This window comes from Microplitis mediator, chromosome 5 (assembly GCF_029852145.1).
Source record: "Microplitis mediator isolate UGA2020A chromosome 5, iyMicMedi2.1, whole genome shotgun sequence".
Classification (NCBI taxonomy): Eukaryota; Metazoa; Arthropoda; class Insecta; order Hymenoptera; family Braconidae; genus Microplitis; species Microplitis mediator.
The window spans coordinates 23,436,564-23,457,537 of NC_079973.1; the positions used below are offsets into that span (position 1 = coordinate 23,436,564).

Here is a 20,974-nt window from a genome sequence, read left to right on the forward strand (position 1 = left end):
AATCCGCGTTCACTCTGGAAATTTTTTACAGTGTTTAATAACGGATTTTTGTTGTTTACTCAATCAGTGTTGTATCTCCCACGCTAGATCATTAATTAAAAGGGAAAAAAATTTGAGAAAAAAAAGAAAGCTTAAAAAAAGCAATAGGGAATATGTTCCAATTGCAGCAACTGTGTTATCTAGACCTCATTCGCCCGCGAATGTTCATTTTTTTATTTTTTCAACTACCAACTACCTTTTTTAAACGAATTTCCTATATGAACTCAATCGTCCATGCTCTTTTCTATGCCGCTTCATTCCAGTCGATCGACAATTTTATTTGGTACTATACACCCACTACTACAGCAACAACAACAAACACCTAAGACATCACATTGTATCTCGGGAGGTTCAATTTTTTTTATCTAATATCCAAAGAGTTAACTGCAAATCTATTTTAATGCTTCTTCAAACAGTAACAATATTTTTACTGGAATCATTTTTTTTTCTATCTCGATATAACATTATATAAAATACAAATTTCTTGTTTTTTATATTTAAAGAATCCGTATCGAAAACATTACGAGATCCTTCTTATAAAATAATAACAAGTTTTCTTTTTTCAAAATTATTGAATAATTACAAAATATTCGAAAGACATTTTTTTTATCGTGAATAAGATTCTTTCATAATTTTATCATTACTATAAGTTAAATTTAAACAGCATCGAGTGATTTTTAAAGTCTCATATCTTTTATTTTACCATCCTCATAGAAACTTATTTACGAGTTGGAAAATTCACTGTGACAGGACTTGAAATCTTATGGGATGTAAAATATAAGAATATAAATTTTATAAAAACATAGAATTTACTGTTTGAAATTAGAAATATTTACATGCGCAAAAAATTTTTACTAAACGACGTTCTATAGGCACGGTTCTGAAAATTGATGAAAATCTAAAAAGTATTTTTACATCAGTCCTGCAATTAAACTGGTAATTTTTAGCCAAAAAATTATTTATGTATTCACGGAGTTTCTCACGTAACTTAAATAATTAAAAAATTTTGCTCTATCAAGTTCAAGCCAAACATGTACTTTAAAATTCAAATTTTAATTCCGTTGATTGACGTCTGTAAAGCATTAATTATTTCCGAGAATAGAAAATAAATGAAAATTTTCGGCTGGCTTAATGTAACTGTCAATCTGTACTCAATATGTCTAATATAAGGAATCAAAAGTTATTTTCAATAAGATTTTATTTATAGATACATTTAGGGGAAAGGGGGACAAAAGGGGGTAGGGGAGGCAAAACGGGGTACCCCCAAAATTTGGTAAAAAAAAATTTTATATTTTAAATGGTTTTTAAACATTCCAAAATCACTTCTGTAAATATAATTAAGCGTTACTTTGAATTTTTCTTGATAAACTTTTTCAAAGAACAATTGTCAGTTGAAAAATATTAATGACGTTTGTTTTATAATAAAAACTATTAAAAGTTTTTTTTTTTTTCTTTTGTATCCAATAAACATGCAAAATATAAATTTTCTTCATGTAAATTACTTAAAACAAAATTCAACTTAATCAAATTCGTTTAAAATCCAGAAATTTTTATTTTTTTACCTTTTTTAGGGGGTACCCCATATATATATATATGCTAACATCACCGAATAAAGGAATCGTTTTCGAAATTACATCAGATTTATTTAGTAGAACGCTATTTTTGTAACGATACGTGTATCGTACCACTTTAATTTATACAATATTGATTATATTGGTATATTGGGTGACACGAGATGAAATAAGACGAACGGAAAAAGGTGCAGTTTCAAATGAGAGCGAGGTTGACTGTCCAAAGTGATGGCGAAGGCTACCATCAGACGAAATTAGAAACCTAATTTTATGTTGGGATTGGAGAAGAATGCTGTGGAATTGGCGTATATAGAGAATGTACAGTATACTGGAATTGTTTAAATAAGATTGATAATAAATACAATACTGACACTTTATTGATACAGAAACTAATAATAAATGAATACACTTTGGTAGCAAAATGAACTTGAATAATGACAAAACTTAATGTCCTTATGAATGTCTATATGTATATCGTACACTGTAAGTATGACCCGAACTGACCGATACGAGGCTTAGATAAACACTGGCTCTATTCATAAAAGAGGTACAGAGAGTACCTAAGGGCTGTAAAGTTTCCCTTCTCTAGGTACACACTATTTGGAAACTTGTTATGCCAAGTCTAATTCAAATTTTGTTTCTGACCCGGGCCAAATTATATAATTTTCCTAATTACGTGGATTGAAAGATTGAGATTTTAATATAAAATTCCTCGATGAGTCAGTCGAATCCGCGATTTTAGGACCGATAGCGTAAGAAATTCAGTTATCAATTCGGTTGGTTAAGAATAACGTGATTATTTGGAAATATACAATGACTAAATACGATAGTAATAAAGTTTAAATAAAGTCAAGAGTCGGTTCAGCTGGCAGTAACTGGTCGTTTTATGCTCTAGGGAAAAAACCGATGATTTTCAAGCTGCTAAATCACATTGGTTTTAAATTGGCTTGCTTCGATTGACTAAACAAGTATTTAAGATATTTTTCGTTCAATTTAAAACGTTTTGAATTTTTCCCTACACATCGACAGTATTCTTTTATTCTTTATAAAATTGTATATTTATTGCTCCTTCTTTACTTGTATTGATATTTTAAAATTTATAGGATTTTTTTTATTGGGTATTTTATTAAATCAGCTATTTATCAATAAATAAACTGACCATAATATTATATCGGAAATAATCAATGAAAATCGGAAACACATTTTTATCTGATAAAAAATTTATCGGAAATCGGACTTGACGTTTCAATCGGATTACATTTAGAACTTCCGTTTACACTGGCGGCATTTATTCCAATAGCATAGACAACATATAGTATATATATATATAATGATAATAATAACGATAATATTGAAAATATTTGAGCTCAATCTTTTGGAATAAATCGACAAAGCGAAGGTATTAAAACTGGCGCTTTGCTATGAATAACTCGTGACAAATTCAATTAATACGATTAACAAATAGTATTATTTATTTCAAATAAACTTTTAATTTATAAAATTCCATATTAATGCTAGTTTCTCAAAAAGTTCAACTGTTCTCTATAAATTGTCGATATTAACAGATTATTGATAGAATAAAAATGTAGTTTGACATACGTTAATATTTTTTTTTTTAATTTATTGTTCCGTTTATTTGTTTCTTTATATTCTTTTAATTTACTTTTTTTTCTCAACTGATTGCTCGTAGAATTTTCCGTTCGAAGACGATAGTCAGTACAGTTGTTGGGATAATGGGAAAGCCGGAAACAGCTGAATGGTGTCGATCTAAACAGAAATCACGTTAACTTAGTTCTCTTCGTGTCGAATACTAAAATAAGCTAGATAGTTGAATAGGTTAAAGCCATCATCTAACTTGATTTCAACTATTGTGACGTTATTCTTCGACAAACGTGTTAAATTTTTACTACTACAAAATATTGTTATTATTCATGATATTTTATTTTATTTTTTCGTAACGAAAATTCAATCAAATTCATTCCTATACATATAAATATATCTAAATATTTTTTTATCATTTCCCACAATCATTTTTATTATTTTCGTTTGATATTACAGAATGTCCGAATAAAAAATATTAATAATATTACTCTAGATAATGCAGTAGAGTTAATACTCCTTAAAATTTTCAGATGGCAGATATGAGCCGGTTCTTGATGAAAATGCTTACAAGGTCAAAATGAAACTAACAATACGTTCCGTTACTCCTGCTGATTTTGGTACATATAAATGTGTGTCCAGAAATTCTTTAGGTGATACTGACGGAACTATTAAGCTCTACGGTAATAATAAGTGTTATTACTTTATTCATATTATAATACAAAAACCGAACTATTAATGGAAACTCTTTACTCTCTGAAAATGAATTAGTGAACATCACGTGACAATCACTATTTGGCAGTGAATAGTCACTTATTGCCAGTGAAGAGTATACCACTATTTGAATTAGTGACTTACTTTCCACTAGTAAACAGTGAATCGTCACTATTTTCACTATTTATGTACCTGAAGATCATAACGTTTTTCGCGCAACGAAAATGAAAAAAATTTACCTAGTTTGACTGTTTGAAGGTGATTTAAGGGGTAATATGAGTGGCTGCAGTTGTCGGCTGACACTCTCTCAACATGAATTAGTGAATATTCACTTATTTCACTTATTCATGTTTAGAGAGCATACTGGTACCTAAGTGAAACATTCTCAAAATCTAGATCCAGTAGATTTTTTACTTTTCATTTCGTTATTTTTATTTTGGTTCTGCGAGAAGCGTTCCGATTTTCAGATACATCACTATTTAAAATTTAATAGAGTGATTAAATTTTAATCGTACAATAATGAAAAAAATCCTTTTGTTTTTCAACAGAAATCACATCAGATAACGAGCACGATGCATACGGTGACACTGAATACAGAGGTAAGCTTAAAATAATATTTATTTAACAACTTGAAAATTAACAACCGAAACAACAAATGGCGTTTTTCATGTCCTAAAGATTCCAAGTATCATCTAGTCAGATAACCATAATAATAAAATTTAACAATGTATATATATATATATATATACTTCGTCATTTTCATGTTTAGTACATATACGAATTCAAATATAATGCACTTGGACAATACGCATAAAAAACGAATATAACAAATAAAACCTTGAATTTATATATTTATATATTGTCATACAAGAGAGAAAATAGTCGAGAATGGGTTCGCGTATGCGAATAATAAGCGTATGGTCGGAATTTATCCGCGTATACTGACGTACGGTAAAGTGTAGCAGACATGAGATGCAATTGTTGAAGGGCCACTTGAAAGTCGGCTTTGTGTTACTCACACCAGTTAAAAAATTATTTTTTACCCACTAATACTTTTTTTTTATCACAAACAATACAGCCTCGCGTAACAATCGAGTCGAGGTATTACATAATGCTTCGTTGATTAATTAGCTCGAGTACATAACTTTGTAAATAAAAGTTTTACTCTTACACTTGTCAATGCCCAGACATTTCAGCCAATAACAATAAAAATTCTCTACTGTGCAAAAGAAAAAAAAACTTTTCTAATTACAATCGTTATTTAATACCGGTAACAATGAAAGTAAAATTTAAAAGTTAATATGTTATAAGTGCTGTAATGAGAACGAATTAATTAATACTTTATTAAATTACATTTCATGTAATTAGTTAATGTGAAGTAACTCGAAGTTATTTTAACTAGAGGAGCAGTGAAATATATTAAATTAAAAGAGAGATGATGCTGTACAAGTTACAGGATTTAATTATAAAAAGTTCAGCACGTATACGCATGTAATTCATAATATCCAGAGGGATATTGTAAGAATCAATATTTGCGTGTAAAAAAAGATGAGGTCGCGGCCAAGGTAGAGATAAAATAATACTCAAGATAGAGAATTTCTATGAAACTGCAAACGATTTGTTTCCACTCATTCAGGTTTATGAATAAGCAAATCCTTAAATAATCGGATTAGAGTTTAAGCGCTAAAGTATTTCTCAGGGCAAATATTACGTGGAGTAGATTTGTGGATATTGTTTGTATTCATAGTTACACACTCGTGCACCGGAGACTAAGCGGATGCACCACTAATTACCTACAACATCCTTCATTTATATTTAAACAACCCGCGTTTACAAACATTCTGTGATTCCGCTATTGAGATTTTCTATTTATATTCAACTGCACTATCGCTTTTCAATTAATTATTTAATTTATCTGGGCTCTTCAATTTATTTTTTATTTTTATCACTTAAAAATCGCCTTTCAATTCATGTTGGGAAAAATTCCACCGCTCGAGTATTTCAAAAATTTAAATAACGAAACCACTCGTAATTATGATTTTTAATAAACTCAAGATATTTGACAGAGTTTTCCCGTTTGGTTTTATATTTCTTTTTATAAATTATTTAAACATTTAAAGCGAACAAAATGACAGCTTCCGTTTTGAATATTATTAATACTGAAATCGAATTAAAAATTAAGGACAGTTATTATTTTGCTTTTATTGCATTACTGCACTCATTGCTGCTCAGTATTATTACATTGTTAATATGATTTAATATTTTAACGTTATAATATGATTTGAAAACATTACAACCGTAGTATACAAACAGCTTGGACTAGTAGGATTTGTGGCATCGTTGAGAATGCAACATCGTTTCTATGCACATCTCTTCTTTATATATATATATATATTCTCGGGAATTATTAACGTCGGACGAAATTCCTAGGGCATCCGGTGGCAACGATTAATCTTTGCGAGAACTATCGCGCTCTTCTCTTGTACAAGATATTTCCCTCCTTCTCCACCTACTTATTCTCTTTCGCCGAGGATATATGTGAGATTAAATCCCCGTTTCAGTGGAGACAATGTGCTCAGGTAATTTCCGTGATTTCGTGTTAAATATTTATCCCCTCGATTTTAACTGGCAGCTATCCAAATACACAAAACCCATTACACAAAAAAAAAAAAAAAATAGAAACCACTGTAAAATCGTAAAAGACATGATGTTCTTTATCACCGTAAAAGCGCGATAAAACAAAAAAATGTAAGAGAAGTGAGTAGCAAACTTTATTCTCAGTATTTTGATGCAAGAAGTGTAAGTTCCTTGGACTTTCTGACTCTACAACACAGTAGATGAAATATACATACATATATATATATATATATATATATATACAAACTCTTAAAAGAGTGCTGTGAATATAGAGTTTTATTTCAAGGAGTTTAAAACTGAAGTGAAGCTATTGTACAAAGCTGTCCGTTGATATATAATTTAGTTGGTTGGCCTCTTTGAGCCGCAGTCACCGTATTGTCCTACTGGGCTTATAAAATAGAATCCTTACCCCTCACTTTATTATCTCGTTTTCTCTTAGAGTCTCATCGTGATCCCCTCAAACGCTCTGCAACCCCTTACTACACCACTTCTATTCTCACCCTTCCTCCTTCCTTCCGTTCTTTTTATCCCACCCTCTCGCTCGGCATCCGTTAGAGTTGGTCGGGCTCTCGGGCCAGCTCGTTGCGTCTTTCCACGCTACTTTACACATTCCTGGGTACACGTGGCAAGAATAATACATGTCTCATTCCGCTTGGATTCTCACTGACAAATTTAACCAATTCTATCCCTGTGTGCTCATGAACCGTGCTTAGCTTTTTTTTTATTCTTTATCGATACCATGCTACTCACACGTACTTTTTTTTATTTTTATGCTTGACACACGTCTCTGCGGAAGTACGCGATAACGTATATACGTCATCGCATTATCATATACCACCCATACAGGACGCATTACCATCCATGTTGTGTCGATATATATATAACTGATGACGAGATGACTATTTGTTGAGTAGCTTCTCTATATATATACGCCTACAAGTATGCATACGTGTATTTATAAATATATACAGTGAGTATCACACTCGACAGTTGTATATACGCTTTTGACCCTACGAGAACATGACAACGTAGTCAGCTGCTGGTACTCCTGCGACTGTACTGGAAATAGAATAGGATTCGCTCCGTGTGTCCATGTGTCGATGCAACTGCGGAAACGATGATCCATTGTTCGGCTGCAATGTTATCACTATTTACTCTCTCTCTATGGTATCTCGTGCGTACATATATTATCTATCATATTATATTATACGTACAAGCTGCTTGTGGCTGTTCTGTTACATTATGATTATCATAATTACACTGAAAATGAGTATCATGTCCATCAAAAAGCCTAAGTGTAGTACGAAACTTTAAAATCTTGATGAGATTCTCTTCTCTGTGGTTTTATTTAATACGCAATATATTTTTGCCAGTCTAAAATCTTCTATATATAAAATATATATACATATAGATGAATGGATATGTACGTAAGAGTTTGGGTAAACTCGTGTTTCTTTTCGTTCTCTAATGGGTAATCTCAACTAGAGGGAAAAAGTTTTTCTGAAACGGCTTTCTTTCTGTTTTATGGTTAATCAATGTTTTTATCAGTTAAACTAGGTTCGTTATGTGTGGGAAAAAAATATTCTTCGCCAACTTGTGAATGATATTTTATATCTAAGGATGGGTAGGGTAGGGTAGACTAATAAGAATTTATTTTTAAAACAAAATTATTTTGCTGCAACAAACTTCTTCTTTTTTAAATATTCTAGTGAATAATTTGTTTTGGTTATTAATGATATTCGATTTTTTTAATTTTATTTTTGCTGGGTTATTAAGATTGATGAGCGATGTAGGAGAAGGAAAAGAGCAAAAAGATTTAGCTTAATGAAAATTTTGTCGTAAAGTAGTCTCGAAGGATATCAATCGATTTAATAAAACATGGATACCGATTCGCGAATGAATTTACGACGTACTGCTGACATTCGATTAAAGGCTGTATTGATATGTACGTGTGTATGATACACACATAGGCACACGCGGCGGTTATACATTCGTTAACAGGAAAGAAATTAATGTAAATGCCAGGATGACGATAAATCACCGGTTGATTCGACGAAGCGAGATTTATGATCCGGGATTACCGCTCGTGGGTCAACTCAAGCAGTCAAAAAAGTCGTTGTCATCCGCATCACGCGATAGTCGGCATTAAAAGTGCTCGAAACGAGCCAAGTTATATACTAGTCTAGGAAGTTATAAAAAAGACCAGAGTTACTCTTAATACGAAAAGTAAGTAGGCTAGACATAGCAATAAAAAATGCGCTCTACGCAAATGCTCAAGTGCACCAGCTTGGAGTACTGGGGCAAACTTTTAACCCTTTTTATTTATTTACTTTTTTATTTTAATCTCTCATTTTTTATTTTTATAATTCACACTAACAATTTAAAACTACGGTAATTATGTATAATTTTTTATTTTTATTTTTATTATTATTTTTTAATTTTCATTTATTTTGACGAAAAAAAAATCTTATTATTTGATTTTATATTTAATAAATGTGTTGTTTAAATATTTAATTTTTTCCCGCTACAAAAATAAAGCAACAGAACTACGAAGATTCGATGTACAAATAAATAATATTTCTTTTTTTTTGTTGCATATAAATTGCTTACATCGACTTAGTATGTTGAATTTTATTAAAATCGATGGATTATTATTTTTTTTATTTCAATAAAATTAATGAATAATTCGGTAAAATGATAAATGCAGGCCTCAAGCTCTTAGACTGTAATAAAAATGTTAATTCTATTATTATACTTAAAAGTACTCAAAAGACTTTTTCATTTCTACACTTGAATAAAAAAAAAAAAATAACAGTAATTAAATACATTGTTGTCGATTAATTATAAGCGACTTTTGCTTGGTAAAAATGTTAAATAATCTCTCATTAATTTATTACGGCAATAGACCCAGTACCCGATCAGGAAACTAGTACCCGATCACTCATGTATTTGTAAATCTAGATTTACTAAATATAGACCATTTGTGGCGACTGTTCCATTTTTGAACATTTCATATTTTATTTTAATTACTGAAGAAGTATAAAATAAAATTTCCATTCTCATAGTGGAATAAAAGTATCTTTGAAGACAGCTAAGGGGGTAGCCACTGTGAGGATCGAAAAAATAGGTGATTTTCGGGAATTGTTTTGACTGGGATAATAAAGGAATTTGGGGATCGGGTTTCTTTTGTTTTATAAAGTATACATTGAAGATAATTCTCCTAAATTTTTATTAAAAAACATCATGTTGTTACAAAGTTATAAGCATTTTTGTGGAGCAACAAAAAAATTTCCCCCACCACGGTGTCATCTCTAACTCAAAAACGGATTATCTGAAACAAAAAAACTAAGCCGCGTTGTAATCTGTATGCATGTGGTTATCGTTCCACCTAGGGGATTTTGAAACTTTTGATTTGAAAATAAATGGCGTCATATTAAAAATTTTTTAGTTTTTTTTCTCATTTTTTTGGATTCAAACAACCCTAAATTATTTTAAAAATCAAAATTTTCAAAATCCCCTACGTGCAACTTTAGCTACTAAATAGACGAATACGGAAAAAAAAAGTTGCGAATCGGTTGATATTTATGCAAATTACAGATGCGACCAGTTCAAAAAAAGTCGTTTCGAGTAAAACGCGTTTAAAGTTTTTTGTCGATGCAACGGTCAGTTGACGCGCTGTCACAAAAATGACTATAACTCGAAAAATATTTGGAATTTTCATATAAAACTCTAGATCTATATTTTTGAATATATAAACTTTGATTTAATAAAAAAAAAACGAATTTTTTTTTGAAATTTCACAGTGACTATCCCCTTTAAAAAATTAGTTATGTCATTGCACCTTTTACAAATTATTTTATTTTAATTTTTCAAGTGTCCAAAACTGGCTCTATGTGGCCAAAAACGGTATCTCTACCCTAGATATATAAATACATGGAGTGATCGGGTAGTAGTTCCCTGATCGGATACAAGGTCTTTTATCTCACTAATTATTTGATAATGGCAATTTCAATAGCGATTTTGAATAGAGCTCTATTATCGTGGTTAATACCGATAGAATTGTGTCAATTAATGCTGTATTGGAGATTATATAGCGCTTACCTTCATGCGAACACATGCACACACTAATTACAATTAGCATAAAAATTAAAAAGTCAACTTGATAAAATATCAAAGTGAATTGACATAAAAATATATTAGTCCTGTTTATGACATTCCCTTTTTGAAAATATATACTCTTGAAATTAGTTTATCGAAAACATAATTTATGTGGAATAAGATCGTAATGTTTTAGACTTGAGGTGTGCAATAGTTATAAAAATATAGTTTTAAAAAATTATGAATATTTATATAAATCAATTTATTACTGTTGACATTTTTTTTTTTTAGGAAAGTTGAGAAAAAATTCGGGTAATAATTTGCTTGATGGAAATCAAGATATGCCGAAAGAACGAGGTAAGAAAATGTAAATTATATAGTAAAGGTATAAAATGTAGCTTTATAGTTGTAACAAAAAAAAAAAAAAAATAACGTTGACATTTCATGAAAATCCATTTACATAATAATATCTCTCTATTCTTGAGAATAAATTTAAATCATACATATATATATATATAATAAAATCGTAAAGTCGCGAAGTTAAATTTTGTAATGCTGTATGAAAATGAACGTACCGGAAAAACTTTGTTTGCAGACTTAAAGCTACGGGGACGAAAAGATAACGACGCAGATGAGGATGAAGATTACGATGAGTCAAGATCAGGATCTAAGTGCACTACTTGTCAGTCGTCATCGTTGCATTGGTACTTTGCTTTCATCAGCATCTACAGCTGCAGTCTCTTCATACCGCTTGAGAGGATAAACCTCCGCTTCACTTCCTTACTACGTCATTAGGATCATCCACTAGAGTAAAAACACGCAAGAGAGACAGCTTATTTAATGTACGACCCGTTAAAATCGGTCATCAAAAATGTAAAAGCTTAATACTCTTAAAATACTGACGATAACATTAAACTCCTTAACAGCTTCTAAATAATAAGATAACGACAAGCGTTAAGCTGCGATTATAATTACCAGTGATAATAATTAATTAATTAATCATCAGTAAATATAAAGACAAAATAAAATAAACATCATAATGATGTTTTGTACAGTATCGATTTTAAATTTATATTATAATTACAAAACAATAAATACGTGCGTGCTTATTTCAACAAAACTGTTTTATAAAAAATATAAAAACAAAGTATATATTAAACCATCGCATTTAATAATATTAATAAATATGAGTCAATAGTGCATATGTAAGTTTATTTATTAATAAAATAGATTTACAGAAGCTTTAATATGTACTGTCGTCGATAAATGCATTCACGATTCATATAATTATATAAATATAAATAATACACATACATATGTATATCTATACATACATGAAAATATAAACATGCCACGAATGTAAATAAATTACGCCCAAAAAAAATATATGCATATATATATATTTATATATATGTTTATGTGAAATAAATGTATGTAGATCATGACTACGATTAAATATAATAAAATTATATCATACAGAGAATATTTACACGCATCGCTTCGATGTTATATCATAAAATAATAAATACGTTAATGGTGCCTTACACCTTTAATATAAATTCAAATATTTATACTTGATATATATTTATATTTATAGTTCTGTGGAAAAAATATGTAACAATGAGGATTTCAAGATATATTTTTATGCGTAAAAATTATATATTTATTTGTGCATTTATAATTATTATATAGTTAAGTACTTAAATTAATATGAAATTTTTTATTTTAAATTTAAATCGAAGTAATGCGTGTAATTTAATGAATAATGGATAATGTACAGTAGAGATTATTTAAAATAATGTACGTAATTATTATAAAAAGTTTATGTGTGCAACAATAATTCGAATGACGTTCCGAATGCCATTTAAATACACGCTTGAATATAAATATAAATATTTGTATAATTAATAACAATTTTATTTATATATGTATGCGTCAGTGTGAACGTCTAGGGGATTATAGTACGTGTTAATGTCGTAGGGTAGTTGAGATATTTATTGTACGACCTTTTGATCTTTTACAAACAAGAGGGTGAAGCAGAGATTTCTGTTAATCTTACGTTTATTTTTTCGAGTATTAATAGTCGTTATGTATTGACAGTTCGGGTTTCAATTTATCAATGAAAAGTGAAAGATTGTTGGTGAAATTTGAAAGTTTTAATAAAATAAATTTGTATGAATAATTAAAATTAGTTTGGGAGTTGAAGAACGTCCTGTTCAGCTAAAAATTAATATTTATGTTGAAGATAATCTCTTTTAATTACAATTCGTAAAACTCTCGTTGAGAAACAAGTGAAGTGTAAAAGTAACTGAGAAAACATAAATGAAAATGATAAAATTAGAAATATCACTCTTGCATTTTTCTGTAATCAAATGAATCGCGTTAAATTTTTTTTTAAAATTGGCATGAGTAGCTCAAATTTTTGAAGGCTCACAAAAATACTCTTTTGCCATACCTACAATGATAGTTCAAATTTCTGCCCTGTTTGGAGGAAAGAAAGTTCTTTCTTTCATGAGAAAACGAATGGAAAAATTTGCGCACGTGCGATTTTTCCGACAGAGGCAAAAATTTAAACTTTCAAGTGCAGGTTTAGTGAAAAATCGTATACACGTCACGGAGGAAGCTAACTCTTTTAAAATATATCATTGAAAAGACCTGCAAATCAGTGAATATTCACTACGAAACAGTCCCAAGTATGTCACTGATTTAATTAGTGATATACTTGGGACTATTTGTGCAGTGAATATTCACTGATCGGAGTACTTTTTACTGATTCATTTTAAGAGAGATGACTCTAATCAGCGTGTCGGCAATTATATACACGGGTTGGAATGTCTTACTTTTCTCCTTCGGTGTGTAATATACTAATTTATGGTTTTTTTAAATTTGCAGTCGAGTCGCATTATGAGTCCGCCGACTTATATTTCTATTGAAGACATTCCCCCTCTATGGCTATGAAAATAATCATGTACACAATCATACGCTTGTAAAGTAGGGGAAGTATGAGTTACGGCGTTCGACTGCTGAGCAGATGTGGGGGTAAAGGAATTCTTAGATTATATTCCCTTACACTCCTGTAGGCGGGTTCATACTGCGACTCGACTGTATTATAGTTGTTTTTTTATATTTATTCGAGCTGATAAAATATAACAAAAAAAATTACGCATTTAAAATTTATGAAAATTTCAATTTTATTTGAAAAAAAAAAAAAATAATACAGTCAGACCTCATTGTAAGACTATTTGCTGTCTCTTTTATAAACCAGGTATTGCGATAGTTTGAGAGAGAAACTAATAGTCTTATAACGAGGTCATACTGTAATAATTTTTTAATGAAAATAATCCAAATAAAATGACATTTAATTTAAAACAAAATTAATAATATGTTTGGCATTTACGGATACTTGCTCTGTGATACTCAGAGTTAAAATAAAGATCGTCAATCTACTGATCGATCAAAAATAACTTTATGGTGAAATTGCAATGTCGGGAGTGCCTTCAATATCTTACTTTAATGATAAATTCATTTTAAGAATATAAATTTAACTACAAAAATCCTCTCCAAAATTACTAAAGTCATTATAAATGTACATCAGTATTTATACCATCGAGACATACTTTTGAATTCATCAAGTATTCATCATTTAAGTTATAATTACTTGATAAATTTCAATTGAGTATAACTTCTTACATATGAAACATTTCAATTTGTCGAATCATTTAATTTTATATAAATTTACTTTTAACCCTAGAGCGAATAATTTTTGTACCATAAATTTTTCAATTGGCAACTTAGGAAATATCATTTATAAAAAAAATACCCGCAAAATTTCAAAATAAATAACCGGCTGCTCAATTTCAAAACACAGCAAATGAAAAATTTTTCGAGATCGATTTCTTAGTATTTTTAGTTCCAGTGGAGTCTTGTGAACATGATTCGATGTATATTTCAAAAATTTTATTTTTGTTAGTTACTGTGTTTTGAAATTGGGCAGTCGTAATGCAGAGAAAAGTTGAGATCACATAAAATAAAATCAAGCGAAAATGTTAAATCGATATCAGTGCGATGATAACAATAATTATCTCAATTTACTTTTGAATAATTTGTCTAATCAAACTTCTAAAAAAAAAAAAAAAAAAAAAACAATCTTTCACCTTGACATTTAAAAACTAATGATAACGTCAAAGTTCACAATCATTTTTAAAAAAAAACAAGTCATTAGTATAAAAATATTTAATGTTACTACAACCTCTTGACATCAACAAACGATTATACGCTCCCTAAAAACAGAGGATAAAAAAAAGTTTAATAAAAATACTGATCATTGTTGAGTTTTATTACTCACTGACTCATATACTTGACTCAAAGACCAACATAAATAGATTTACAGCAAAAGATTTTATCTACCATAGATGAAACGCAAGTTTAATCATGCGAAAATGATCAGGTACTTCCCTACTGCTATTGTGAAGAAAATAAAATAAAAAAAATAAATAGTCACAGAGTATTAAACCCATGCATTGAGGGCAGATTGTAATCGTAAAATAATTTTTTATTTTTATTCATCAGACATAAAAAGCAAAATTACATACAAAACTTATTTTATGAATCAGTTATACTACTTTTCGCATCAGTTACTCGATACTGCTGTACAATATACAAAGACGACCACATACTGGCATATATAATCACGTGAGAGACTTAAATTCTACATCACTATTTAATCACTGCCCTTACATACTTTACATCCCCAAGACTTTGCTCGTTATATTCGACATTATTTGAGGATCGCATTCAACATAAAATCACTTCCACACTATTGTGTTACCCTGTAACGAAAACTTTTTATCTGACTTAATATCATTTACTCTATTCACCCTCTGCTCTCTCAGTTATATATATAATGTGAATTACAAGTCATTGATCATATAAATAAATAGAGCGTTAGCGTAGACAGTAAAGCTGAGTGTTGTTTGATGTATAATTCAACAATCACTAACTCAATTTATATTATTTCATAAAATTCTCATGTCATAAACACGTCTCGACTGTATATTAAATTCATTGAAACCAATACAGTTCACTGAACGATCAATCATTGACTCACATGTAAATAAGCAAAAGGATATTGATTATATTTAACAAATAATTGACTATAATTTCAGATAATATATATTATTATTATTATTAATGATAATTAATATCAGTTTCATTAATTGGTAATTTAAGTATTCAATTAAATGCTTTTATTAGTTCATATTTATAAGTTAATATTTAAATGTGCGACTTTTATAACATATATATAAATATCTGAAAAAAAACAATTTGGATCGATCTAGACCGAAGTTAAGTAATTCAAATATTCGGTTCGAATTTCTAAGATTAAATCTCAACTCATTAAAATTTAAGAATTTGTAGAAAAATTTCCACAATTATTTTGGGTCTAAGATCTACATAAATATAATGAGATAAAAGTGAATCTAAATTTTAAAGACTGAGGTCTAGTGAGACTTGAATTATTTTTTCTACCCAGGTCCAAAAAATAACTTGATTTTGGCGTGATTTTAAAAATTGAAAATAAAACAAGTCAAGTTTAAGTTAGTTTTTTAATAAATGAAAAACACATTTGGTTTTGACTTGCTTTTGACTAAGTTGTCTTACTTAGTACCGATTTACGTCAACTAAGTCACATTCAAGTCAGGTTTGATTTAAAATTAAGTCATTAAAGTCAAATTTAACTCAACATGACTTTAATTTGACTTAATTGACGTTCAGTTTGGAGTCAAATAAGTTAAATCCAAGTCAAACTTGACTTAAATTTGACTTTAATTACTTAAATTTGTCATTGAAGTCAGATCCACGTTAACGTGACTTTAATTTAGCTTAAATTTACTTCATTGAAGTCAAATACAAGTCAACAGGATTTAAATCTAAGTCAAATAAGTTAAATCCAAGTCAACGCGACTTCAATTTGACTTAAATTTACTTCATTGAAGTCAAATACAAGTCAACAGGATTTAAATTTAAGTCAAATAAGTTAAATCCAAGTCAACGCGACTTCAATTTGACTTAAATATCCTTCATTGAAGTCAAATATAAGTCAACATAACTTTATTTTAAGTCATGTAAGTTGAATTCAAGTCAAACTTGACTTAAATTTGACTTCAATTTGTCATTGTAGTCAAATCCAAGTCAACGTTTCTTTAATTCGACTTAAATTTTTAAGTTAAAAAAGTCATATTGAAGTTAAAAAAAAGTAAGTGTAGCGAAAATTAAGTTAATTGAGTCAAATGCAAGTCAAAATAATTACAGCAGTCGAAATAAAATTAATTTAGCCAAAAGTCAGTCTAAAAATTCGAAGTCAAGTTATTTTTTTGACCCGGTTGGGTACGAAATTGTTTTATTAATACGCACGTCAATGGATAAAATTATTTTTTTTATGCTTTTTGAATATTATAATAAAACAATATCCTTATCATAAAATTTGTATTTGTATGTTAACAAAAGAGTAATTAGTGCAAATGAATATATATATAAATAATTTATCAAATCTCTTTACGGACTTATGAAAATTTATGAAAAAATATTATCTTAAATATCTCGAAAGAAAAGTATTTAATATATTAAATTTGAAAAATTTTATTTTGGAAAATAGATTAAAGTTTAATAAAATTTCTTTTGTCCGTTAGAGAGTTAAATATATACTAGTATTTAAATTAAAAATATAAGAGATATCAATGCTACTTAATTTGCATGTATTGCGCCTGAGTAATGTAAAAAAAAAAAAAAAACATATTGCACATTATATTTGTACAACCAATTGCATTTAAAAATGTATATAAGAAAAAAATATATATGACGTACATTTAATTGAATGATAAAAAAATTGATTACATCGGCCTCTTGGAAAATTCACCCGACAATATTTTTATGATTACATGTAAAAAGAATTTAAATGATAAGAGAAAAAATATATACGCTATTGAAAAATATATTAATGACAGAAACGTATAAGAGCAATTATAATAGTATTTAATGATTACGTTAATTATATTAATTGAATAAAAAATAAATAATAAAATAACTCACCGTCTAGTGTATATGTAGTACTTAGTTTTGTAATTATGGAAATAATTTAATTAATTTTATTAAATAAATAGGATTTTAAAATTTAATGGTCTAAGGGTAGTAATTTTTAAAGAATTATCTTCAACCTTAATGCAGTGTATTGACGCTTTTTATTATTATTTTCTTTATATATATATATATATATATATATATATATACTGTGCTAGTATATTAAAGTCTGAGGTGTCTGAATTAATAATCCATTTTACACGATATTATAATACCAATTCGCCGTAACCCTCACTTTACTTTGCATATCTACTAAAATAATTAACCCTATGAGAACGTCAATTAAATTTTCATTGCCTCAAATTATTAAAATACAGGCAGTTATTTTAAGGTCACATTTTTTGAGGTACTCAAGAAATCGTTTTTTTTTTTTGGTCACTAGAATTTTAATTGTTTGATATTAATACTTTTTATTGAAGTTAATGAAAAAAATATGAGATGTAGGGAAAAAAATGGGTGACAGTAGAATGAACTAAAGCTGTTAATTATTAATTTTTTGATATTTTGACGGTACTCTAGTTTAGTATAATTTAATGACCGTAACATTTGGTGATCCGATAAATGAAGCCGAATTAGTTAGAATTGGAATTTTAATCATCAATTAAAAATAGTATTTATTTAAAATGAAAATTTAATTAATTAACCCGTGCATAATTACTTCGAGTCTGGGAAACATTTCATTTTAATGATCCAGAAGTTAGCAGACAATCGTCAATTTTTTGATTTTTTTTTCACCTAATCAACTGCAAAAAAAAAAACTAAAAAAATGCACATGTAGAAAATTAAAAAAACTATAAGTGCAATTTTTCAAATTTTTTTTTTTCTATAATTTATCATTTTTAAAAAATGTTAAAAATTATTTGACGTTTGCTGACTTCAGTATTATTTTATTTTATTGTGATTTAGAATGATATTTATTATAAAACGAAAAAACTTCTCAAATATTTTGGATATTGCAGTATCGGTACTCTCACTAAAATAACTGTAACTCAGTTAATTTTCGGAATTTTGACTCAAAATTTTCTACACATATTTACGAATGTACAAGATATGACTTTTGAAATTAATAACGCGATATGTTAAAATTTTTCTTTTACAACCCGACTTCAACTATCGAGCCCGATAAAGATCAAATATACTGACAAAACTTCGGTGAATTAATAATTAAATTAAATAGTAATGTATCCGATTCCTACATATATATTTTTTTTAAAGAGGTCTCTAATAATTTTTGTCTAAGCTTTTCTCTCAAACAAAACCTTCAAACGCAAAATTAAAAACTAGTGTCGTTGCATTACTCAACAATCTAGTAATCTACGTTTTTATTTTCCGGAAGTATTTATTTGTTTAAAAGAAAAACGTGGACAGAGAGTGTGATAGAGAAAAAAGTTCAGACCCCTCTTAAAGATATTAATTTGCAATAAATATTACAGTAAATTATTTTATTGATCATTGAAAAAAATATTTTACAATCTACTTTTTTTCTAGTACTAACATTTTATTTTTGTAGCACGTCTTGAAAATTTGTGATTTTTTCTAAAAGCGTTTGATATATTATAATTATAACTAATTATTTCAATCAACACTCATTTTATTAACTTATTTTATTTCATTTATTAAATACTCCATTGGGTAAATTCTCCACTTTATTTACAAAACTGACAAATGAGTAACCGCGTACATAAAATATAACAAATATGTTTTTTATACTATCAATTATTTTTTTTGATAAAAAATTTTTTCACCACTCGATAATTAAGTCAAGTGCAATTATTTTTAACGTAAGTAGATATAATTTACTTCAATATTTAATTACAGATGTTCCAATAAACTGATAAAATAACTAGAATTAGTAGTTGATGCAGTTAAAATATTTTTCGTTATTAAGAGTATCAGTAATTGACTGAGAATTCAACTTACTGTCAAATATAATATTTATGATATTAAATATATGATCAAAATTTTTACAATATAAATTAAAGTTAAAAAATATTTATTTGACAAATTATTTTTTTATATTATCATTCTTAAATAGTAGATTGACATTTATAGTGTTAGTAAATTTTGATGTTACTCATATTTATATTATATATTTATAAAAATATTTTAATTGCATCAACAAATTAACGCATAATTAATTTTCTTTTTTATTTAACTCGTAATATTTACATTTAAATTTTTAATTGATCGTGGATTCATATACAGCCGGACCTCGTTATAAAACTAGTTCGGGACTGTAGGGGAAAAAATTCTGAGAATTTTTTCCCCTACTACAGGCCTAAGCCTCGCTATAAGACTATCGGCGTTTTGTGTTTTATTTATGCATTCGGTTCAACTCTGCTTTATTATACAGTGAATCTATTTCATGTGTAATTATAAATAAACAGAATAATCTTGTTTTTTTCTCTTAATTAATTATGTGAAACCACAATATTTTAAATATTCTTTATGAAAATAAACGACTTAATCCACAATCTATATGTATGTACATTTTAGTCGTACTGTTCGCTAGTCTTATAGCGAGCGTTCGGCGCGAAATTTTCATTGAGTTGTCGGTGAGGAAGCGTTTCAAGCGCATTTTAACTAATTGAGGGCAGAATCTTATAACGCATAGTCTTATAACGAGGTATGTATACTAGGGTGTGTCATTTGAAGGCTATATTTTTTTTTTTACTGCTATACCCGAAAATCTGGTAGTATATAGAAAATAAAAAATTATGCCGCTGGGTGAAAGGGTTTAAGTCCAATAGCGGCTTAGCTCATCAAATAATTCGATTTCCCATTTAAATAACACGGGAAATTTTTTTCTTTAACTTTGAGTATTTTTAACTCGTGAACAAATTAATAGATCGAATTGACTAATACACACTTTTGTAGGAAATTGAACGCTCTACAAAAAAGGTCTCTTATCATTTTTCGATCAATCCATCTGTTCTAAAGTTATTGGAGCTGGAAGTCAAGTTATAGTACATTTTGAGATCTTTTTATTTTTTCGGCAAAACTATCAGACTTATCATAAAATGTTGTAGGGTCTTTTTTATTGGAAATGTTATTCTCTACAAATTATCATCAGTAAAGTTTTTTCAAATTCCACATTGATTTCTAGTTATTTTCATTTCAATGTCGAGCTCTTGAAATCGATCAGAACACTACTTTTTTAAGAGCTTAAAATTAAAATG

General features: G+C 28.5%; 1 protein-coding gene across 1 annotated transcript in view; it reads left to right on the plus strand.

Moving 5' to 3' along the window:
• The window catches only part of LOC130667587 (limbic system-associated membrane protein-like), a 119,539-nt gene extending 101,365 nt beyond the window's left edge, over window positions 1–18,174 (plus strand). The window contains 5 exon segments of the mRNA XM_057469251.1: window positions 3,743–3,892; window positions 4,472–4,522; window positions 10,950–11,015; window positions 11,254–11,328; window positions 11,331–18,174. Coding sequence (XP_057325234.1) covers window positions 3,743–3,892; window positions 4,472–4,522; window positions 10,950–11,015; window positions 11,254–11,328; window positions 11,331–11,413 — 425 coding nt within the window. The 3' untranslated portion in view covers window positions 11,414–18,174.
• Window positions 18,175–20,974: the final 2,800 nt, after the last annotated feature.